The sequence below is a fragment of the Sarcophilus harrisii genome, chromosome 4 (assembly GCF_902635505.1).
Source record: "Sarcophilus harrisii chromosome 4, mSarHar1.11, whole genome shotgun sequence".
Classification (NCBI taxonomy): Eukaryota; Metazoa; Chordata; class Mammalia; order Dasyuromorphia; family Dasyuridae; genus Sarcophilus; species Sarcophilus harrisii.
The window spans coordinates 50,647,517-50,673,053 of NC_045429.1; the positions used below are offsets into that span (position 1 = coordinate 50,647,517).

At 35.3% G+C, this 25,537-nt stretch overlaps 1 protein-coding gene across 1 annotated transcript in view; it reads right to left on the reverse strand.

Annotated features, from left to right (window-relative positions):
• Nucleotides 1-350: 350 nt before the first annotated feature.
• Nucleotides 351-25,537, reverse strand: part of RGS5 (regulator of G protein signaling 5) — an 86,656-nt gene continuing 61,469 nt past the window's right edge. The window contains exons 4-5 of the mRNA XM_023501739.2: nt 10,226-10,392; nt 351-4,313 (exon numbers count right to left, since the gene is read on the reverse strand). Of these exons, the coding sequence (XP_023357507.1) occupies nt 4,152-4,313; nt 10,226-10,392 (329 nt within the window). The 3' untranslated portion in view covers nt 351-4,151. The remainder of the gene's footprint in view (nt 4,314-10,225; nt 10,393-25,537) is intronic.

Here is a 25,537-nt window from a genome sequence, read left to right on the forward strand (position 1 = left end):
ACATCACAATTCAGGTCAGATTGCTTCAAGATTATCCCCATAATTAAATTGGTGGGAGATTCTATAACATTTCACTTTTATCAAAGGCATGGGAATGGATGGTCTTGCTTGTATGCATATTAGATACAAGTTCTAATTTTACAGAAACCAACTCTTATTTTACAAAAATTGAAAAATGAAAGAGAGAGAAAGATAATGTGTTTCGATGGGTCTCCACTTGTAAATATGTCCGTGTGGACTTTTAGCAAACAATGGAAACAACATAACCTGATTTTTACTTCACAATCATTTTCCTATTTCTTTGTCCCAGCCCTGGTTCAGGTTCTTGTCTAGCTCAAATCTATTGCAAATCCAGGCAGCAAAAAGCCTAATTTCATGGACTAGTTTTCTTTTCTTTTCTTTCTTTTTTTTTTTTTTTTTTGATGGGGGAGGTGTCCTGGGATAAGAAACATGTTCCTTTTTTCTTGTTGAACCCTGTTTGTTTCCTCCACCATTCACAACCTCACACAATCCAAGCCAACTTACAGCAACATTTATATTTTCACAAGGAAGGAAAATGGAAGCATCACAATACTCCCCTGTTATTAATTCTCATACTTTCCCAGGCAATTTGCTCAAGGGAAAAGAGGGGGAAAGATGCAAAACTATCACATTAAAAAAAATTCTGGAATGAATATCCCAATTCCTCCTGTTCCCCAGAAAAAGAAAGTATTTTCGCCATGTTTCTATGGAAACCACTTGTAACAGAGATTTTTTTGGTAAATATTCTTTTTGTCTGATTCCTTAAATAAAAAAGGTTCTCAGATAAATTTCTTCAGAGATTTAAAAGTTGTTTTTCCCACTTTGAATTTCAGCTTTTTTTGTTTATGGTCTTTTCCAGTTACTTAATCTATTATAAAGATGTCTAGTTGACATTTAAAAACATTGCTACGATTAATTTGGGGGTGTCTAATGAAAATAGTGGGCTTGACAGACTTGGAGACAAACATACTCTTAGTGCCTCATCCTCCAGCTCAGGAAAAAATCTAGAGAAAACAGTTCTTAGCTTCTCCCTGAATTTTATTTCATCATCCTGAGCCTTCAACTATGCTAAGAACTCTCAAGTTCTTCATGTGTGACTCCAAACAGATGCAGAAAGACTAAAAAGTCAGGTTCCAGATAAGTTCAAATATCAGGCTATTTAGTATATTATATGGATTTGGAGCTGAATTATTTTTACATTTTGTGCACATATTGACACCATTTAAATCAGTCTCAAATCTTCTCAGTATGTTTTAAACTTCTGATTGCCAAAGAAGGTTCCCACTCCCTGACCCTCATCATGAAAGTCTGAACCACATAATCCAACAAGTTGTCACATTTTCCCACTAGTTTTATTTATTTTTTTGTCTGTGTCGATAACTACTCTGGAAAATGTGGGTCAATAAGTCTACATTGGGCTTTTCTTTTCCTGTGGCTGGTCTATACCACCCTCAAAGGCACTCAAAGTAACTGTTTAAAACACATTCTTATTGCAATTCTAATTTTAAAGCCATTGAATAAAGATCCTGATTGCCTGAGTGGTGGGGGAAAAGAACAAATTATGGCACCAGAGAAAGGGAAGGTTGGTGAATAGACACAGTTAACTAGACATAGAGTCATTCTCCACTCTGTGATAGATTGATTGTTATCTGACCCAGGATGACAGATTCATAGCAGACATGAAGGAAATTGTGGGCACTGACTTGTCTATTCTACCTACCTCATCCCCTCCACCTTGACATTTGCTAAATGTGAAGCAATGCTTCAGCAGGAGAGAGGAAGTATCCTGTAAAAATTCTGCCTGGGTGTGGGTTAGGGTTAGCTTTCTCTTAAAGCAAGGGGTGATGTTAGGACAATTCTTCTACTTTCTTTAAGAAACAACTGAATAAAAGAGTAACAGTCTTATGGAAATTGAGAACTGATAATAACAGAAACAAATGGGAAAAAGGAATGGGAAAGGGAAAATAGATTGCTGGAAACTAAACAATTAATTCTTTCTGATTTAAACACAACATATATTTTATTCCTCCTAGTATCAGAATCCTTCTCCTCCAAGTGAAATTCATCATTGAAACCTCAATTGCCTTGACAAGTTTGTTTAAAGATATGATTCAAATATGCTCAGATATCCAGATTCATTTCTATGTCACAACAATTTAAAGAAATATTATTTTGATACATATACTACAGGGAAAGAAATAGAACAAGTTCACTTACCATGCTAAAATAGATATGAGTACAAACATACCACAAAATACCTTGGTACCATGAGTTAAGGGCTGTATGAGGCATCTTGGGGTCATGAATAACTACTGTGATTATGAATTCACTAGTGCTGATAGTAGAAACTGGGGAAAAGAAATTGGGTTGCTAAAAGAGCACATTGTTTTGGAAAATACTGACTACTACATCTCCCTCAAGCTCTAGGGATAGTCAAAGTATGTCCCCCTTACTTTCTTCCCTGCTCCTTGCTAAAAAATGAGGGTGGTTCAAAAATAATGTCATTTATTAGTAATTAACCATGATAATATTGGGTAATAGGCATATATTTTCAGTAGACCTATATACTTTATAGTTTTTAGATACTTTCCTACTTTTCAATTTTTTCAAAAGAATAGTTGCTCAACAAAGGGAGGTTAAGTATCCTGTGAAAAAAGTGTGTGTGTGTGTGTGTGTGTGTGTGTGTGTGTGTGTGTGTGTAGGGGGAAGCTGAAGGAAAGGAATACCAGGGATTTTTATTTTTTTTCTGAAAGAATAAAATATTATTATCATTGTTCTGATTTGTTCAAGGTCTCAGGCATTGTTAGAATGAGGGCTGGGCAGTCCAAGGACTTGACCATGGAATAATTATTACAAACAGAGCACTTCCTATTTCTCTCCATCTAGTCTATTTCTCATTTCATTAGATCACAAGTTGGTTTTGCATTCTGCCTCAGTCATTCCCTTACTAAGGTGTTAGGTGTTGAAATTTTAACTTCCTGAGGTACAGAAAGCAATTTGGAAAATTATCTTTTGAGATAAGACCCCAGATTGAAAAAAAAAAAAAAAGACCACACTATCACTATTGGAATGATGTTTGTACAGCATGGGCTAATGTTTTCTTTGTAAGAAGTCTCCAGAACTGTGTTAAATGTTTTTATATGCACATAAATGATTGATAACAGCATTTTTAGCTTTCAGTCTACATGAAGATGCTAAAGGAATATCCAAAATTTTAAAGAATATCTTTAAAAAAAAATCCAAACCTCTCATTTTATCTAGGAGTTGTTCTCTATGAATATGGATCAGAACTTATTCAGTAGTGTGTAATCTAAGAGATTTATCAGGTCCTCTGCAAACTTAAGTGACTTTGCTGTGTGTATTAGAAGAAGGATTTCAAACCTGGTCTACGAGATTCCAAGGCTGACTCTAGCAACTGCACCAAACTGTCTTTAAACAGCCTAAATAAGATCTGCTTCAGAAAATAGAATGGGCCATTCTTCACAAATCTTTGACTCTTACAGGAAAGACATAATGGTTCAACAACAGTTGAAGTTATGGTACTCACTTTGACATTCTCATTCCCTTTGAATCATGATAACAACAAAAATCTATTTGACTATCCCTTATAGAATTTATAGAATTAGTGCTGTTGCTGGGCCCAGATTATCATCATATAGTTGCATTATATGAACTGGATTTCCCCATATCCTTCACTACGGTTGATTCTCTTCATCTCCCCTTGCTTTAACTCTGACCTGGGAAACTTTTAAGTACACTGTGGTGACTGATCTGAGTGAACAAGGAGGCTCTATATCCTATCCATACAACAAGAAGAGGCTGAATGACTACCCTCAATAATGTAATGAAAAAGATTCTCATATAGCTTCCCTGGACTAGATGGTCTCTGTGGGCACCTTCCAATTTGGAGATTCTGAGGTTTTATAACTTTGTGAAAGAGAGAATAGTAGTCAAGCTTGAGTGTATCCAAAACAAAGCGGAGGAAAAGATCTCAGCAACACCATCTGGGATAATTTTGGATTAGGTAATCTTCAGGATAGGGTTTTCATGCATAACTTTGTAGGTTACTGGAAAGAAATAGATTGCCTTGAAGGGGTAGAGGAAGGACTCCCAAGATGCCTTTAACATTGCTACTTGATCAGTTCCTGATAAAACTCCGACCGGATGAATCGTGGCAGGGAATCCTTCTCCATCAGAGCATGGATCCTCTTTTGAGCCATGTCAAAGCTACTGGGTGAAGGTTCCACCAGGTTCTTCATGGTCACAGCCTTAGTGAAATGGTCAATATTCACCTGCAGACAAAGATACAGGATGGCAAATGTCAACCTTCATTTGTCTGGAGAGTAAAATCACAGGGCTTAAGGGGAAGAGAATGGGAAGAAGGAGGTATACGTTTTAAGTTGTAATCCTTTTTTTCCCCTTTTTATCCTCCAATATAAGACTGCTAAATTTTAAAGGCATCATCTTTTCCTCTGAAATACTCTTCTTTCTAACTTTCCTATTTCCTTCAAGAGTGCCACTACCTGTCTAGTCACAATGGTTAACAATCTCAAGAGTCATCCTCTGTTCATTATTCTCCCCGCCCCATCATTGATTTTTACGTTCCAAATCTTTTTCTTTTATGTGTCTTTTTTTATTCCTCACATGGTTAATACCCTAGTACAGAATCTCCCTATGCTTTACCTGGACCACTGAAACAACCTCCTGATTTTTCTCCCATTGATCCTCTATCCTGCTGCTAAACTGATATTCCAACCATGTTACTGCACTGTTTGAGAAGCTTTGGTGAGTCCCTATTGCATTTATAGAGCCATAATAACTAAAAACAAGACTCCATAATTAGCAGATGCCTCATCCAGTGTAAGGGCTTTGGAATAGGGATGAAATACAACTCATCTATTTGGCATGTAATATCCAGCACAGTCTGGCCGAGCATAATCTATTTTTTCCATACTTATTCCATCTAATTCTTTCTCATGCATTCCGAATTCCAGCCAAACTGCCCTACTTGCTTTCTCCCATCCTACCTGAGTATATTTGCAGAGGCTTTTTATCTATTCTCCATGACTAGAATATCCTGCCTTCTTCCCTTGTACCTTTTGGAATTCTTATTCCTTCAAGACTCAGCTCAGGTGCCTTCTTCTCTACAAATCAATTCTTGATTCTCTCTCTCCCAGCCTTTCCTTATTAGTATTTTCTGCCTTCTACAATTACTTTCATTGGGTTTGCTAATACTTCAGATTTATTTATCTGTGTCTTGAATACTGTGAATTTAGTAATAGTTATAATTATGTAGTATTTACACATGATAGGCACTGTGCTAAGATCTTTACAAATATTACCTCATTTGTTCCTTACAACAATCCTAGAAAATAGCTGATATTATTATCCTCGTTCAACAGTTGAAGGAACTGAGGCAAATAGAAGTTAACTGATATACCCAGTGTTTCCCAGCTAGTAAGTGTCAAAGAAACTGGGTTTGAACTCAGGTCTTCCTTCCTTTCTCCCTTTCCTTCCTCCTTTCTTCCTTTCCTTCCTTTCCCTTCTTTCCCTTTCCCCCTTTCCTCCTTTCCTTCCTTCCTTCCTGTCACCTATCATCTACTGTGCCCCTATTTCTAATTTCCTTCTAGTAGAATCTAAGCACTCTGAGTGTTGGGGCTAGTTTGTTCTTGTCTTTCTATATTAAGCCCAGCACAGCATTTGGAACATATTAGATATTTAATAATTGTTTAAAAAATTAAAAGGTTTTGGAGCCAGAAGAACTGGATGAGCGCTCTGCTGCTTACTAGTTGGGTCTTTTCCTTCATATTCAAAAAACGAGGGGGATAAAAATGTGTGTAGCACTAGGGATGGTCTGGAGCATTTAGGAGCATATATCAGAGTTGGACTTGAAATCTACAAAATTAGCCTTCAGCTATTGCCTCTGACGTTGCCTTACTAGGTGACTATGGGCAAGTCAGTTAATATTTCTAAGTTTCAAATTTCTCATCTTAAAATGAGGATAAAAATAACTTCCTGCCAGGTGCCTGAGAGGCTCAGAGGAGAGAGCAAATGGATCAAACTTTGGAGACAGAGCAATGTCAGCTCTTCATATTACCAGCCTCAGAGGGCTGTTGTGAGAAAAGAACATCTGGTAGCCCTTGAAACAAAATGGAAAGGTGAGCTATTGTTTTATTACGGTAGGGCAGAGCTTTAGTAGGAAATAGCAAATGATGACTGGGACAGGAAAACTTATCAGGACAAGACTTTCCAAATTCAAATTAGGAATAATATTTTAATAGTAATATTATTAGCTAAAACATGTATTGCACTGTTTTACAATTTTGTCTCATTTGATCCTCACAATAAACCTGGGATACAGAAGATAGTTATTAACCCCAGTTTATATATGAGGAAACTGAGGCAAATAGGATCAAATGATTGGTCTAGGGTCACAAAGCAAGTGGCTGAGGGCTGACTCCAGGCCCATGTGCTATCCATTGAGCCAATTACCTCTCCTGAAATTGCAGCTCAGATAGTTGAGGCTGATGTGTAACTTTTAGGATCTTTACATAGCACTCTGTGGTCAAGAAATGGGCAGATGCTTATTTCAAAGGAAGTTTAAATAGTTTATTAGAAATAGGGACAGGACCTGGACCTATGATTTCATTAGCAGAGTAAGCTCTCAGATAAAGAAATTCACTCTGTCAATGCAAGATGGCTTATCCTTTGCAATATATAGGTTTAGTGAACCCTCTAGAACATGGAGTAGTTAAGAGAGTTGCCCAGTATATGTCAAGAGGAACTTCTTGGATTGAGGGTCATTCTCTATCCATTTTATCTTGCCTTCTAAAAAGTTTATAAAGTTGAATCCAAAATAAAGAAAATGAAGTGTCTGGTGATTATTCTCAATTGGAACACTAGGGAGTGCTGCAGGTCATGAGTGTGATGCTGCTGAGTTCCCTTGGGCTAAAGGCAAGAGCCATGGAATGAGAAATGATTCAAAAAAAAAAAAAAATAACAGAAAGGCTTCAGAATCATAAGACTAGGGCAGAATGTGTTATTACCTGCAGAGAAAAGGAGAATTAAATTTAGAAAGCCATGATTAAGCAGCAAAGCATACAGTAAGAGAAAAAGGACCTTATATCTCCCTTTAGCACACATATCCTCTCAGTATGGATTCTAGGTCTTCAAGGGTCCTCAATAAATGTTTGTTAAATTTAACTTGATAAGTGAGGTGGTCTCTAAGGTCATATCTACATCTTAACATTCTGACATTCTAAACTGTATATAGTATGTTCTTTGAATACATATATAGAAGAACAGATGGTCAGTCACATACTTACTGGCTATGTGTTCCTGGGAAAGTCACTAAACTTACCTTGGCCTCGGTTTCCTCATCTGTAAAATGGAAATAATAATAGAGCCTACTACATATTATTCTTGTGTGGCTCAAATTAGGAAAAAATGTATTATGTAATTTTCCAACTTTAAAAAAATATTTAAATATTAACTATCATTACTACCATTATCAGTACTATTACCTTTACCATTATCAAGTTAAGGAGACCATCGTCTACACTTACATTTATCTCACCAAATGTTGCTTAAATACCTACTTCATTGTGGAGTACTGTGCTAGTACAGGGAAAGATAAAAGAGAAAATCCCTCCCCTCATGGAGTTTATAGTCTAGTTGGATGACAAGACATAAAAAACTAAAACACAAACTAATACACAAGAAGTCCATTCAGAGCACAGAACAAAGTGTTATTTGAAACTGAAATAAGAAAGTTGATAGAGGAAATCAAGGAAGTCTACATGGAAAGGAGGAGCTGCAGTTATGCTTTTTACTACCTTGTTTTTTTTTTCTTTAACAACTTTATTATATGTACAAATATACACTTGAATACTTATTCATTTTAAAGGGGCAATCAGATGGCACAGTAGAAAGACACTAGGCTTGGAGTCAGGAAGACCTGAAGTTAAATACAGACTCAAACACTTACTGTGTGACCCCGAGCAACTCACTAATCCTGTTTGTCTCAGTTTTCTCCATTGTAAAATGAATTGGACAAGGAAATGGCAAGCCACTCCAGCATTTTTGCAAAACAAACAAACAAACAAACAAACAAACTCCGAAGTGGGTCATGAAGAGTCCAGCATGACTGAACAAACAACACATTTTTTTCACTTTATACTGAAATTGTATCTATATATGTACGTGGTTTCCTTATGAGAATACAAGCAGGGACTGCTTCATTCTTTTTATTTGAATCTCCAAGCCTACCCCTGTGTCTGGCACATAGTAGGTGCTTAATAAATACTTATGGGCTGATTGAGGGATTGATTGAGAGCTTTTGGAGAATGACTTGGATGGGTCCAATCTAGATGGACTAGAATACAGAGTACCTGGAAAGGGGGTAATGAGATGAAGTTGAAAAGGTAGCATTCAATGGGCCTCAACTGCCCTCTAAGGATGCTAGCACTATACTAAGCTTGGTAAAGGGAAGAATGGGCTGAGCAGAACTATGGAAGCTTAGCTGGGTACAAAAAAAGACTTAAAGACCAGTAGACTTGGCAGGGGGCTATTGCAATAATCCAGGCAGGAAGCGATAGAAGCTTGTTTTAGGATGGTGTCCATGGGAATAGTATTTTAAAATGTAACTGCAAGAAAATGTCTCAATTATATATGAGCCCCTTGTTCAGCCCCCACATTCCAGCTTTTTCTGACGTCAGACTTTCCTCACATAGTTCTTGGACCAAATAAAACATCTGCAGACCCTGGAGACTCATCAGGACTGATGTTATCTATTTTAGCTCTAGGGAAATAGTGCCTTCACAGTCCCTTGTGTAAACACAGGGGTATCTTAGGCAATGGCACTGTGTAAAATCCTGGCTGCCTTAGCTGACAGAGTAAAGTACCACTAGAAATATGACACCATTCCCAAGCTTAGCTAGACCAAATACATTTTAAGTCTTTCCAGCCCGATGGAGACTACCAAAACTTCATTAATAGTCTTAGAGTAGAAGTGTCCAATTCAGGAATTTGCAAAGGCTCAGAATCACATTAAAATATAATTGAGAAGTGTTTAATAAAATAAAGATGCAATACAACATAAAAAGTATGACACCAGAGAAGGAGTCCATAGACCAAGCTATGAGTTGGTGACCTACTACCAGCAGTTCTGAATTATCTTGCAGCTAGATGGTGCAGTGGACAGATCCTGTATTGGCCTGGTAAGTCATGAATTCTGCCTCAGATACCTCCTAACCATGTGAACTGAGCCAAGCAAGGATTTTTTTGGCCCCTTTGCTAGGGACCAGAATTACAAAGATAAAAGGAAGACATTACAAGGGGATGGAAATTTATACGTGGGACAACAAGAAGTCTCCTCTAAGAAGTGTCAGTTGGACAGAGCTTTGATAAAGAATCAAGGGATTCTAAAAGATAAAGATGGAATAGGAGTGTGTTGCAGGTGGGAGATACAGCTAGTTCAAAAGCAAAGTGAAATGGGAAAAAGTAGGTAAAGTATAAGCATCTATTATGCACTAGGTGCTGTGCTGAGCATTTTTTGTTTACAAATATCTCTATTGTCATCCCCATTTTACTGATATAGAGACAGCAGCCAAAGGATTGTGGGTGGTCATCAAGAATGCCTTTTAGCTTCTTAATTATGGAATTCCAAAGCATCTCTCTAGGTCTCAGTTTCTTCATCTGTAAAGGGAAAGGGTTGCATTAGACAATGTCTAAATCCCTTTCCTCTGTGAGTGTTATAATCTCATTTCCACAAATTACTCTCATCCCCCTGTTCTTGAGGGCACAAGGAAGAAAGGTTCTTAAGAGAGATCAGGCTCTGAAACCCCAGCACTGACTTTGAAAGGGGGATATCATGGGACAGAACAGTTTCCACTTAGCAGCTGCTTTGGTGTTTTAGTTTCTTATTTCCTGCCTCATTGTATGTAGAGCAGAAGATCAGACTGCAGATTTGGTTGATGAAAAGAGCCACCAACAGCAGTGTCATTCATCAAGAATTCCTGTCTTATTCTGTTCTGTTGTTTTGAATCTTATCCAATTCACCTCTTCCCAATAAGTCCCTTCTTCCTCTTTTTCCCCTCAATCCAGTGTCTGATGCTTAAGCAGCTCCTTCCCTTTATAATGTCCAAAATTGCCCTTGAACTGGTATACCTCAATGATGTTCACCCATTTACCCAATTAAACCAACCTCTTTAGGAGCCTCAGTTTGGATGAACTCTTCATAAATTTTCTTTGCCTTCTCAACCATCTTGATGGGTGATTTGATTTTCTTATAATCCTCACAGGCAATCCAGAACTCAATGTTTTCCTCACTGAACTCAGATTTCAGGAAACTCTTGAAGCTGGCAAGTCCATCTATCAGGGGGAAAGTAAGTAGAAAAGATGAGATCCTATTGGGTCTATTCTTGAGGAATTTTCTATATGTGTGATAAGAGGGCCAAAAAGAGGACAGGAACTATTTTATTTTTGACTTTTCTCTGAAGTTCAGAACTGGGGCATCAAGAGACAGAGAGATAACACATCTTTCCATACTAAAGAGGAATTGGAAATAAAGAGAAGAAAGAATGACAAGTCAGTCAACAAATAAACTATAAAGGGTCCACTATGAGTCAGGCACTGTGCTAAGCATCAGAGAAACAAAGAAAGGCACAAGATAATCCTTCTCTCAAGGAGCTCACAATCTAAGAGGGGAGGCAACATCTAAACAACTGGATACAAGCAAGCATATTCAGAATAAATTAAAAATAACAGAGGGAAGGAACTGGGTGGTAAGGTCAGACTTCCGTAGAAAGTGGGATTTGAGCTGGAATTTGAAGGTAGCCAGAGACAGAGATGAGGAGAGGGAGCATATGAAATCAGAAAATGTCCAGAGTTGGTCAATGAAATGTCTTGTATGAGGCTATCAAGGAAGCCATGGTTATTGGATTACATAAAAAGTATGTAATGGGGTTGGGGCTTAAAGTATAAGAACACTGAGAAGTTAAGGGGGCAGGTTATAAAAGGCTTTGAATACTAAATTGAATGTTTTATATTTGTTCCCAAAGGTGATATTTGGGAGGGGAGTGGGGGCAGGATTATTAAGTAGTGGGAAAATATAATAAGACTATGTACTTTAGGAAGATCACTTTGACAATTAGGTGGAAATTGGACAGGTTATTATAATCATCTAAGCATGAGATAAGGAGAGCTTGTCCAGAATGGTGGAGGTGTCAGAAGAGGGAAAGGGGCATATTTGAAATATGAAGGTAAAACTGACAGAACTTGGCAACAAATTGGATATGGAGAGGGAGTGGGAGGAATCAAGGATAACATCTAACAACGCTACTGTATGAGGATGTATTCTGATGGAAGTGGATTTCTTTGACAAAGAGAAGATCTAACTCAGTTTCTATTGATCAAGGATGGACAGAAGCAACTACATCCAAAGAAAGAACACTAGGAAATGAATGTAAACTGATTGCATTTTGTTTTTCCTCCCGGGTTATTTATACCTTCTGAATCCAATTCTCCCTGAGCAACAAGAGAACTATTCGGTTCTGCACACATATATTGTATCTAAGATATACCGTAACCTCTTTAACATATATAGGACTGCTTGCCATCTGGGGGAGGGGGTGGAGGGAGGGAGGGAGGGGAAAAATCGGAACAGAAGTGAGTACAAGGGATAATGTTGTAAAAAATTACCCTGGCATGGGTTCTGGCAATAAAAAGTTATTTAAAATAAATAAATAAATAAATGATAATATCTAACATATATATAGTATATATTATGATAATATATAATATAATAGTAATAATTCAATAGTAGTGGAAAAGGAGAGGTTTGGTGGGGAATGAATGAATTCAGTTTTAGACATGTTGAGTTTAAGATTTCTATGCAACATTCATATGGAGAAGTAATTGCAGATTTGAGACTGGAAATTCAGAAGAGAAGTTAGAGCTGAATAAGTAGATTTGAGAACCGTCAGCATAGAGATGATAATTAAATACATGGAAATGAATTGAATTGAGGGAAAAGAAAAGAGAGCCCAGGACAGGAGCTTGTAGGATATCCTTTGTTAGCAGGAGTAACTAAATGAAGATACAGCAAAGGAGACAGAGCAGTGGTCAGATAAGTAAGAAGAGAACCAGGAAGCAATGGTGTCACAAAAAGAAGAGAAATTCCAAGAAAAGAGGGTGACTGACACTGCTGAAGGCTGCAGAAATGTCAAAAAGGATAAGGATTGGGGAAAGTCATCATATTTGGCAAATAAATGATCATTAATAACCTTGGAGGGAGGTGTTTCAGCTGAATGATAAGGTCAGAAGTCAGACTATAGAAAGCTAAGACAAGTGACAAATATGTTAACTCTGCTCTTTGAACCCGGCTGTTTGATGGACAAATACCCTACCGCCCTCCACCTGTTAAAAGTTTGAGCTTTCTTTTTTTTTTTTCAGGTTTATTTCAATTTATTTTTCCTTTTGTTTAAATAAAGCTTTTTATTTGCAAGACATATGCATGGGTAATTTTTCAACACTGACTCTCGCAAAACCTTGCGTTCCAAATTTTCCTCTCCTTCCCTCCACCCCATCCCCTAGATGGCAGGTAGTTCAATATATGTTAAATATGTTAAAATGTATGTTAAATCTTGCTGCACAAGAAAAATCCAATCAAGTAGGGGAAAAAAATCTCAGAAAAAACAAAATGCAAGCAAACAACAACAGAAAGAGTGAGAATGCTATGTTGTGATCCACACTAACTTTCTACAGTCCTCTCTCTGCATGTAGATGGCTTTCTTCATCACTGAACAACTGGAATTGTTTTGAATCATCTCATTGTTAAAGAAAGCCCTGTTCATCAGAACTGACCATCATATATTCTTGTTGTTGCCATGTATAATGATCTCCTGATTCTGCTCATTTCACTCAGCATCAGTTCATGTAAATAAGTGTGAGCTTTCTGAGGGCAGAGATTGTATCATTCCTGTACTTGCATCCCATGTTCCTAGCACAGTGGTTGGCACAAAATAGTCACTTAATAAATGCCTGTGACTTCATCAAAGAGTGTTACAATTATAATTTAAGAGAAATTATTTCATAGTTTATAGTTTAATGGAAATGTTACAGTTTAAGACTTACTAGAAATTTATTCCTAGGAAGTATTAGAAGTAGAGAAGTGTGCATTTAATGTGCTCACAATTCACGAGCTTTTCTCATCTCAGACTCCCAATCCTAAAATCCACCATGACTGAGCATGGAAAGTCTCACCCAACTTATGTCTAGAAGCTGCATTCATGCCAGATCAAGTCCTATTCCTCTTTGTTCCTGAGCCCTCAATTCCTGGAAGTGTTTTGTGCACAACAGGTGTTTGATAAATTTTTATCAGATTGAATGAAACTTCTTTTTATGTTGCATAATTATCTGTTCGCAACTTAAGAACACCTGAAGAACACACTGCCCATGAGTTTCAGGCTCTTCCTCTCCTCTACCTTCTCCATTTCTAAGCCACAAAGAGAGACATGGACTCTCATGGAAAGAAAACGAAGGAACACTAATTAGGTCCTTATTTTTCTTCATCTCAAGCCACATTTGTAGGTGTTTAATCCATGATAGAGGACAAATGAACATGATAGTCAATGGGAAAAAAATATCAAAAGAAGAAAGAGAACATTGCAACTTTCCTTTAGCTTAATCCAAATGATGTTATTTTAAAACTTTTAATTAAAATGAGTTTTTAAATTAATTTAAAATGAAAAGCTTCCAAATGTTGTTAGAGGGGAAAATCTAAGGAAAAACCTCAACTACATATTTACAAATACATTCTAAGTGTAGGATTTTAGCTGACTTCTCTCACTCCAAAGTGCTTTCCTTCCTAAGCAAATGAATCCTGAATCTCTTCATTTAATCTCATTCCTATTTCCTCTCCCATTTAAACATTCTTTCCTTCCTGTGTTTATGTCTATCAGATTTTCTTTCTTTCTCTAGACTAACTGCAATGTCCTATATACAACAGACGTTCAAAAATGGTCTTGGTGAGCAAGTAAAATTAGGCATAATGGGCCCTTTTTCTTTATGTCCTTTTCAATTATTATCTCAGCCCTTTTACAGTCTTCTAAAATATCATTCAAAATTAGAGAAACAGCATGTAGGTAAGGATTAGCTTCGCTAAAAGCCATCTCTTAAGGATGACATGCCCCAGGCAGCTCACAGGATACTTTGCTCTCCCATCTCTATTTTTATCCACATGAAATCAGATTAAATTTAACATCACAAGGAATTTGAAGGGAAAAATAAGTCATCAAACTTTCATCTTGAGGATTGAATGTGATTGCAATTAGACGATTGCTCATTCCTTTGCCTTAGTATAGAGGTTGAATACGGGGAAAAGAGATTATATACATGTCTACATCAGATTATTTTCAGCACTAAGTAAAATGGGAAATCCCCTCCCCTCCTCCTCTTTCCCCTTAAGAACCTGCCTTACTTTTCTTTACAAAGTCTTGATACTATAGTACTGGAATTCCTATGACCAAAAAAATCAGTTTTGGCTCATCTAACTTCTTTCTGGAATCTACAGACACTTAATTTTTCCTATCCTTTCAGTAGTAAAAAGAGTTCTTTTACTCTTAGACTATAAGGTATGAATGTGAATCAATTTTGAATTTGTGCCTTTGTCATTTATTTATTTAATGTTTTCCCCAATTACATGTAAAAACATATTAAAATTCTCACCCCCCCACACAAATTTTGAATGTCAAATTCTCTTCCTTCCATGTTGAAAAAGCAATCAATTTGACAAGTGTTATATATGAAAAATTATGCAAAATACATTTCCATGTAACTCATTTTGTCAAAGAAAACAACAACAACAACAAAAAAAGCAAAGAAAAATTTAAAAAATAAATAGCATTCAGGCTCTACCAGTTCTTTCTCTAGAATGGACAGTACTTTTCATCATAAGTCTTACAGAATTACCTTGGACCACTGCATCACTGAGAATAGCTAAGTTATTCATAAGTCATCATATAATATCGCTGTTACAGTGTACAATGGTCCTCTGGTTCTGCTCATTTCACTTGGCCTTATTTCCTAAAATACAATAGTATTCCCTCATAAATTATTTACAATAACTTGCTTAGCTATTCCCCAATTGATGGGTATCCACCCAATTTACAATTCTTTGTCACCACTAAAAGAGCTGCTATATATATTTTATATATTTAGGTCATTTTCCTTTTTTTAAACATTTCTTTGGGATATAGATCTAGTAATGGTATTGCTTAGTTAAAGGGTATGCATGGTTTTATAACCCTTGGGGCATAGTTTGAAATTGCTTTCCAAAATTATTGAATTGATAGAGAACTTTACCAATAGTGCATTAGTATTTTACTTTTCCCAACCCCTTCCAAAATTTGTCATTTTCATTTTCTGTCATATTAGCCAGTTTAACAGGAGTGTTAGTATCTCAGAGTTACTTTAAATTTTATTTTCCCAATCAATTTTTCTTATCAAGATTAAGTGTTTTCCTATATGATTATAGATAGTTTTGATTAATTTGTCTGAAAAAAATACCGGTTTATATCCATTGATCATTTATCAATTGAGAAATAGCTCTTGTTTCTGTTAATATGACTCTGTTTTCTGTCTGTTTGAGAAATGAAGTCTATCAGAGAAAATAACTGCAAAATTTTTTCCCACAGTAATTATTTCTAATTATGTATTTCCCTCCATTCTATCTCTTCTACCCTGTTTATCCTTTCTCCATTTTTTCCCCTGTTCATTCTCAAAGGTACTTTCCCTCTGACTTTTACCTCCCCAACTTGGCAATTGTTCTATCAGTTCCCAATCCCCTTATCTCTTCCCTACGTACTTTCCTATATAGCAAGACAGATTTTTACACTCAACACAATGTGTATCTTATTTCTTCTTTCAGGCAATTCTGATAAGAGTAAGGTTAGTTTGTTCACCTGCCCACTTTTCCAATTTCCCTGATTTTCCCTTTCCCTATAAAAACTCTTTCAGGCTTCTTTTATGTCAGATAATTAATTCCATTCTAGCTTTCCCCCTCCCCTTATCCCAGTGCATTCTTTCTCATCACTTAATTTTCTTTTTCTTTTTTTTTCCTTTTTTTAAATTATAGCTTTTTATTTTCAAGATATATGCATAAGTAATTTTTCAGTAATGACTGTTGCAAATCCTTTTGTTGCAACTTTTTCCCTTCTTCCCCCCATCCTTTCCCCCAGATGGCAGGTTGACCAATACACGTTTAATTTTATTTTTCAGATGCTCATATTATCACATTCAACTTATACCTCTGCTTTCTATCTATGTATACTCCTTCTAACTACTCTAATGATGAGAAAGTGTTTAGGAGTTATAAATACCATTTTTCTATGTAGGTAAATAACTTAATCAAATCCCTTATGATTTATTTTTTTTCTTTTTACCTTTTTATGATTCTTTGCACCTTGTATTTGAAAGTCATTTTTTTTATTCAGTTTGGGTCTTTTCATCAGAAATGCTTGAAAGTTCTCTGTTTCACTGAATATACATTTTTCTTCTCAAGGGATTATATTTGGTTTTGATGGATAGATTATTCTTGATTGTAATCCTACCTCTTTTGCCTTCTAGGATATCATATCCCAAATCTTTTTATCTTTTAATGTAGAAGCTGCTAAATTTTGTGTTATCCTGACTGTGGCTCCACGATACTTAAATTATTTCATTTTATCTGCTTGCAGTATTTTTTCCTTGATTTGGGAGGTCTGGAATTTGGATACAATGTGGCTGGGAGTTTTCATTTGGGGATCTCTTTTAGGAGATGATTGCATATTCTTTCAATTTCTATTTTACCCTTTGCTTCTAGAATACCAGGATGATTTTCCTTGATAATTTCTTGAAAGATGATGTCTAGGCTCTCTCCTTGGTTATGACTTTCAGATACTTCAATAATTCTTAAATTATCTCTCCTGGATTTATTTTCCAGTCAGTTCATTTTCCAAAGAGATATTTCATGTTTTCCTCTATTTTTTCAATGTTTTGATTTTGTTTGATTGTTTCTAGATGTCTTATAGAATCATTAGCTTCTACTTGCCAATTCTAACTTTTAAGGAATAATTTTTTTCAATTAATTTTAAAACCTCTTTTTCTATTTGGCTAATCCTACTTTTTAAGGAGTTCTTTTCTTCAGTGAATTTTTGTATATATCTTTTCATTTGACCAATTCCTACTTTTAAGGCATTATTTTCTTTATTGGATTTTTGTATCTCCTTCCCCAACTGGATTATTCTGTTTTTTAAGATGTTATTTTATTCAATATTTGTGTGTGTTTGTGTTTCCTTTACCAAGCTGTTAATTCAGTCTTCATGATTTTCTTGCATCACTCTCATTTCTCTTCCCAATTTATTCTTATCTCTCTCACTTGATTTTCAAAATCCTTTTTAAAAACCTAAAGCCTTCCATGAAAAAAGTGAAACATATTGTATATAAAGTAATGGCAAAGTTCTGCAATGACCAGCTGTAAATTACTGTTATTCTCAGTAGTACAATTATCCACACCTATTCGAGGAAAAATTCTATCCATATCCAAAGAAGGAACTGATTGAGTCTGAATATAGATCAAAGCATTCTCTATTACTCTTTCTCTCTCTCTATTTTTAACTTAAATTTTCTTGAGGGTTTGTATTTTCATTAGGGTGGGAAATCTATGTTTTCTTTTATAACTTGACTTTTATAGAAATGTCTATAACAACTTCACATGTGGTTTCTTAATTATGGATGGGGATAAGGAAGAGAATCTAGAACCCCAAAATCTTAAAAACAAATGTAAAAAAAATATTTTGAATGTAACTGGAGAAAAATAGTGAATAAATATTGTCTCATCATTGTCAGAATAAATGCTTTTTGAGCTCTCCAATGGCCTGAGAAGAATTTATATTTTTTTCAGAGGCTTTGGATGCAGGCATTTTAACTTTCTTGTTTTCTGAGTTTTGTTTTTTCTGTGTTTTGAATTTCTTAATCACTGTAGTAGTTTTCTATGGTCAGCATTTTTCCTGTTGTTTGCTCATTTTTCCAGGCCATTTCTTGATTTTCATCTTTATCCTAAAGTGGGGTTGTAAAAAAGTAAAGTGGGGCTCTGCTTCCCAAATGAAGGTGGTACTGAGCCAAGCTTCAGGATTTTTGGGAAGCTTTTCAGAGATAATTTTGGGAACTTGCAAATTTTTGGTTCTTTTAATACAGGACAATCTAGGGAGCCAGCCTCCCAAGGAGTCTACATATAATGACAACCATCATTTAAGTAGATAGAGTTACTGTTGCTTTATTAAGAATCCTAATCTGTTGCCTTATAATCACACATTGGATTAGAACTGGACATGAATGGAGTAAGCTAGGAATGAATGGAGGTGAATCACTTTGGACCTTTAGACTATTAAATCAATTGCAGCTTAATGAGAGGTTTGTACCTTAGAAGTGGACTAACTAGTCCACAAACTGAATTCCTTTTGATTTCCTCTTCTTCCTGCTCCTACCTATAAAAAGGTAGGAGCCACTTAAGAAAAAAGTGCCACTTTTCTGCCACTTAAGAAAATAGTGAATCAGTTGGGGTGCAACCCTCAATAAAGAGCTGGATCTGAAGATAGGAAGACTTGAGTTAAAATATTATCTCATTAACTTAATAGTTGTATGACCCTGAACAAGTCACTTAATTACTACCTGCCTCAATTTCCTAGACAATAAAATAACATTATAATATCACATATTTTCCAAGATTATTGTGAAGGTGTTATTAAATGTGATACCAAATATAAAGCATTTTGCAAACCTGAAAGCACTATATAAATGTAATTTTTATTATTATTATTGCTATTATTATTATTAAGTTGGCACAGGAATGACTGACTATTCCAAGGATAAATATGGTCCTCTTCCTTCTCAATACTTATTTGAAATTTAATTGGTTTAAATAAGAGATTTCAACTAACTTTCTTCCAAGGATGTAATTATGATCAGCAACTTTTCCAAAAAGAGACTAGGAAAGGAAGGCAAAACTGGACTGGAATCTCCCACTCACTGCTAATTGAAGCCAATGAAATCATGCTTGCTTTCTATGGAGCCTATGGACAGCTAACTCACAGGTCATGGACTGAGACTTTTTAAGGGGCCAGTTTAGTCTCACTCCTTCATTTTATAGACACAGTTGATTCAATGACTTGCTTAGGGTCACACAGATAATAAGTTTCTAAACCTGTATTTCTCCAATTCTGAGTTGTTGGCATTCTCTCTATTATTCCATGCTGTCTCTTTCTCAGATTAGCCCAAGTGAATTCTTGACAAACAACTCTGTAACTTAACTTCCTTGTAAATTAGGAAAAATAAAATCCTACTTAATCCATTAAAGTGTAATAAAGTTCTACTCTCAAGTCCCATCTAAAATCCTACCTTTTACAGCAAGCCTTTCCTGATTCTTCTTAATGTCAGTGCCTTCAGTTCATTGATTAAACTTGAATTATATGTATATATATATATGTATATATATATATATATATATATATATATATATATATATATATATATAATACACATACACACAGATACACATTTATATACATACATACATATATACTCAGAGCACTTAGCTTTTCCCCAGCACTTAGCATAGTACTGGCACATATTAGGCATATTAGTGGGTTCTTAATATATTCTTATTATTCTTCAGTTGTTTTTCAGTCAAATACAACTTTTTATGACCTATTTGGAGTTTTCTTGGCGAAGATACTGGAGTGGTTTCCATTTTTTGTCCAACTTATTTTATAGGAAACTGAGGCAAACAGGATTAAGTGACTTGCCCAGGCTCACATTTGAAGATGAGTCTTCCTGCCTCCAGCCTTGGTACTCTATCCACTTTACCTTCTAGCTCAATAAGTATTAACTATTAGTGACCCCTCCACAACAATTCAGTTTTTCACTCAATGATTCTTTTTCTAGACAAGTTGATCAACAACTTTTGCCTCAATCTAGTATGAATGAAAATTATTGTCCCCAACCCACTATAAGTGCCTTAATGAAAATAGGATGAAAGCAGCTGAATGGTCTATTAGTCCATTTGTCCAGTGTTCAAAAAAAGGGGGGTCATCAATCTCTAACAGGAAAAGGGATTACTGAAAACCAATTAATCAATCAACAAGCATTCATTAAGCTTTTACTATGTGTCAGGCACTGTGCAATAATCTGAATGATCCTCTGACTTTGATTATTTGTATAAATTGGGGCAAGTCTCCTCCTCAGACCTCAAGTTCCACATCTGTGAAATGAAGAGCTTGGACTAAATATCCTTCAAGTTATTTTTTTAACTCTGGATATGTGAGCCTACAATCTACCATTAATTAAGGATTACTAAGTAATAACTACAGCAACAAAAACTCCAAATTGAATATAATCTTGCTAATGTCCTTTTCCTATTGTTATATATACCCTTAATCTCACTCCTGGAACAGGATCTGCTACACATAGAAATTTTTAATGGAATGAACCTGAAGGAAGGTCATATGTGACCAAAAAGTCAACTAATATCATGAAACAACAAGCCAGTGTGGGAAATAGGGAGGGACAAGAATTTTGTTCAAAATACAGAAATCTAGTTTAATTGAAATATAGAGGTCAAAACAGCCAAGTGTGAGTTAAGGCAAGAATCCAAGGATCATAGCGTACAAATGGAACTAAGTTTTTTCAAATGGCCTACTTTCCTATTTGATTTGACACAAAGTTTGTGCCTTTATATTCTGAGCCTTAGTATTTAGGATTATGGGAACTAGGTGATGTGGTAGATGGAAAGCTAGATCTAAAATCAGGAAGCTTTATCCTCCTGAGTCCAAATCTGACCTCAGATACTTACTTGTTATAAGACCCTGTGACTCTATTTGCCTCAGTTGCCTCATCTGTAAGATGAGCTGGAGAAGGAAATGGTAAACCACTCAAGTATCTTTGCAAGAAAACCGCAAATGAGACATAAAAAGTCAAATGTGACTGAAAACTGAACAAACTTGAAATACCTTTGCCCCCTCACCTCAATCTTCTGCAACAGCTGCCAATAAGATTATTAGTTCTAAAAACAGTTCAGTTTGAGTGATAATGAACAGATAAATTGATATACAAGAGAAAAAATAATATCATAATGTAATGAAAAGAGATTTATGGTTGGAGTCAGTAAGTCATGAATTCAAATGCCTTTTCTCCCATGTACTAGTTATGATCTTGGTCAAGTCATTAACTTCCTTTCCTGTCTACAGAATGAGAAGACAGGATCTGATTTCTGTCCAGACCCACTTCAAGTCCTAAGATCTCCACTTAGGACATTTGGTGAATTGGTGGTCTCATTGTGTGAAATGACATTGAGTAATACAGCTAACATGGTTGTTTCCAACTGTATTTCTGACATCTTAAAATGAATGCCCAGTAGACAATTTTAAACTCAACATGTCCAAAACTGAAATAATTATCTTTGCCCACAAATTTTCCCTGCCAAACTTTTATATTACTGTTGAAGGTACCTTTCTCCTCCCAGACCTTCAAGTTCAAAACCTGGAATTTATCTTTGATTCTCATTTTCTTTCTCTCACTTCCTCAATATCCAAATACCAATGCCTATTGATTTTATTTTTGCAACATTTATCAAATATTCCCCCCTCTTCTCTCATACTGCCCCCACCCTGGTACAGTCTTTATTACCTCATCCTTGGATTAATTCAACAGCTTGCTGGTGAGTCCGCCTTCCTGGAGCCCACTACAATTCATCTTCCACTCAGCCACCAGTAAGGTAAAGTACAAGCCTAATCATCCTTACCACCCTCTTCAATAAACTCCAGTGGCTCCTTATCATCTCTTAGATTAAATATAAATGCTCTGTTTGGTGTTCAAATCCCTACAAATTAGTGTCCTTCAACCCATCTTTTCAGTCTTCTTACACCTGAATCCCTACTACACACTTTTCAATCTGATGACATTTGGCAATATCACTCTATCTGGGTATTACCCAGATGCCAGAGAGCCTTTTCTCTGACTGCCTCACCTTCCTAGAAGGCTCTCCCTCTTCATCCCTGCCAGTTTTGGCTTCCCAGGATTACTTCAAAATCCAACTAAAATCACACATTATTAGGAAGCTTCCCCAATTCCTCTTAATCCTAGTTCCTTCCCCCTTTTAATTATTTTATTTATTCTGTATATAGTTCATACATATTTGCTTGTCATCTTTCCCATTACATTCAGGCAGAGATTATCTTTTGCCTTTGTTTTTATATTCTTAGTGCTTAACACAGTGCTTCATACATAATAAAAGGCTTAATAAATATTGATTGATTAGCTCACCCTCCTAAACTTCTTTTGTATTTATTTATCTGTATACATGTTGAATCACCCCAACAGAATATGAGCACTGTAAGAGCAGAGAACTTTCATTTATGTTTTTGCATCCCCAAAGTCTTACAGAGTAAGTAGTAAAAGCTTGTTCTACTAACCTGATAGAATTTGTCTATATTGACATAAAATCTATTCTCATTACCAGAAAAAGTCTAAAACTTTTTGGTGCTTATTTGATCCAATAGTATCATAACAGAAAACCACAAAACTATGGAAGTAAATTTAAGTATCATCAGTCCACTCCAACTTCTATTTTTTTTTAATAGATGAAGGATCTAGAGTGAGTGTGATGTGTCCCAAGTCACACAATTAGAAACAAAGATAGATGTACCAAAGATCTTCTCTTTTAAATGTTTCAAGGATTCCAGGTCTACTGAGTCTAAATACTCTTCCACATTAATAGAGTTCATAGTTTCTCTAAATATTTCTAAATAGTCTTCATGAATTGCTTAAGCTGTAAAAAAGAAAAAAAAAGGCAATTCTTTATAAATCATTACTGGCGATGACCATATCTAAATTTAGTAAGGGTGGCCCTTCAATAATGTAGTCCATCATGAGGCTCTTACTCATTCAAAGTCTTTTTAGATTGATGGGCCCTGTCAAAGCTTTGGATATGCTGTGATAGCCTTGAAAACCCAGAGTCACCATCACGCTACCAAGAAGTCTCTGATGATGATGATTATAGGGGATTTTTTTCTTTATGCAAGTGATAAATCATAAAGAAACTAAACTTCCATCAAAAAAATCAGCAGAGAAGGGTTTTCTGTATCTTTAACACTCATATACATTAAACATTTTTTTAATTAATCTTGATGTATTCAGAATATTTCTTTATTTTTATTGTAAGGGGTAGGTTAAAGTATTGAATGCAAAAATAAATGGGAAAAGAGAGTAAGAGAGGATGGAAAAAATGATGGAGCAATGGGAAAATGGTAGGAAGAGTACCTAAAGATAGTATGAAAGATGAAGGCCAAATGTTGAACTGCTCTGCTTCCCAAGGAAAAGGACAAGGACTATAAGTGTCTGCAGGAAACATTGTGACCTTTAGGACTTTGGGGGGAAAATAGGTCTTGAATGGAAATTTCTTGGGGACTGAATATGGTATCTCAATTCCCTGGATTCACATATTGTCATTGGAAGCATTATTTAATAAGGCCATTCCCAATTTGAATTGTCTAGGGCCATTTATTTTTGAGTCTAAAGAAAATATCCTTTGTGAGTCCCACCAGACCTCTTGAATGAAAGCCAGATGATCTTCCACAACTGAAGGAGAATATATAGGAGCTGGAACATTTTCAGAGCCCTGAGGAATCTCAGAGAAAGCATCTGAAATTATGCAGTTTGGAGAAGAGAAAGCTAAGATGTGACTTAATCACAATCTTCAAAAACCATAAAATCATTGTTTGTTTTTAAATGGATTGTACCCAGCTGTTTTTATTCCTACTAAGGAAAGATCAAGAAAAAACAAGTTTACTTTTGGAGGTCCTGGGTAGCACCCAGAATTAGCACAAAATCTGTCTAAGTTCAGAATAAATCAAGACACAAGACCTAGAATGAATGTGATATGTCTCCTCTTGGACATGTAAACTGTTATACTCAATTAGAAAGATGTAATCTTGGAAACAAGAATGTTTACATACCAAGTTTTCTGGTCCTTTGGTTTTCCCTAAACATTTAACAGTCCCAAGGGCTAATGTTAGATGTATTACCATTGTGAGACATGATGTGTATTCATTTTTAACTTACAAATAGGACTGATATGCACTGGAATTAACTTTTTGAAAGAAAGACTTAATTGCTTAATATAAAGTTATTAGAATGGAATGGAAATTTATATCTAATGATAACCATCTCTAGGGTGAAGTGTGGGAGAAGGAAGAGAAAAGGGGCAAAAAAGAAAATCACATGATAACTTTATTACATATTTTAAAAGAATAGCAAGTTTGGGGCAGCTAGGTGGGGCAGTGGATAGAGCAATTGGAGTCAGGATAACCCGAGTTCAAATATGACCTCAGACATTTGGCATTTACTAGCTGTATGACCCTGGGCAAGCCACTTAACTCCAATTGCCTCATAATGATAGAAATAATAAGGAATACTAAGTTGAATATAATAGATTTCCTGTTTTATGTGCAATCATATTTTCTCCCTTTGTATTCTACCATGTTTTGAAAATGCTTGTTTTATTTTTTAATTTGAGAATAAACTATTTTAATCCTTGTGTACTTAGTAAACTTGTGGTGTAGTTATATAGGGACTTTGACAAAAGTTATGGATGATGTCCAGACATGGATATGTTGCAATTTAATTAACTGAAGGGAATGCCAAGTTGATGAGACCCTAGATCTATTTGAAGATTTGAATGTTGTGAGTTATGCTGATTATTTATGTAATGTTGCACCATCTTTGAATTTCTTGCATAATTATAATTTGTTCAAAATGAATGCATTTTTAACATATTGCTATAATGATTTTTCTGCAATTTCATTAATAGTTGTATCAATATTCATGAATAATATTTGTCTGTATTTAAACATTGATTATTTTGATATATTTAAACATTGATTATTTTGATATATAACAATTTCTAACTCATAAAAATATGTTGGTTAGTGTAATTTTGATATCAAAAATATTAATTGTTTTTAAATGTCTACTAGGATTCTATCATAAAGACATCTGAACCATAGCCTTCTCTCCCTTCTTTCTTCATTGAATTCATTGAATTCTCTCTCTCTGATATTGGATCGGCAAATATCTATTTTTTGTTTTGCTAATTAAAACTATTTTATATTGTGCTTGTAATGATCCACTTTTTTTTCCCTCCTTTTTGCTTATCTCTCCTTATGTATATTAGTTTTGAAAATTATTTTATTTCATTTCAGTGTGTTGTAAATTGGTTCATTTTCATTTAATAATTTGATTTTCCATTTTTACATTAAAAAGTTCTGATAAAGGCATCATTTCTAAAATATATAGAGAATTGACTCAAATGTATAAGAATTCAAGTTATTCTCCAATCAATAAATGGTCAAAGATATGAACAGACAATTTTCAGATGAAGAAATTGAAACTATTTCTAGTCATATGAAAAAGCGTTCCGAATCAT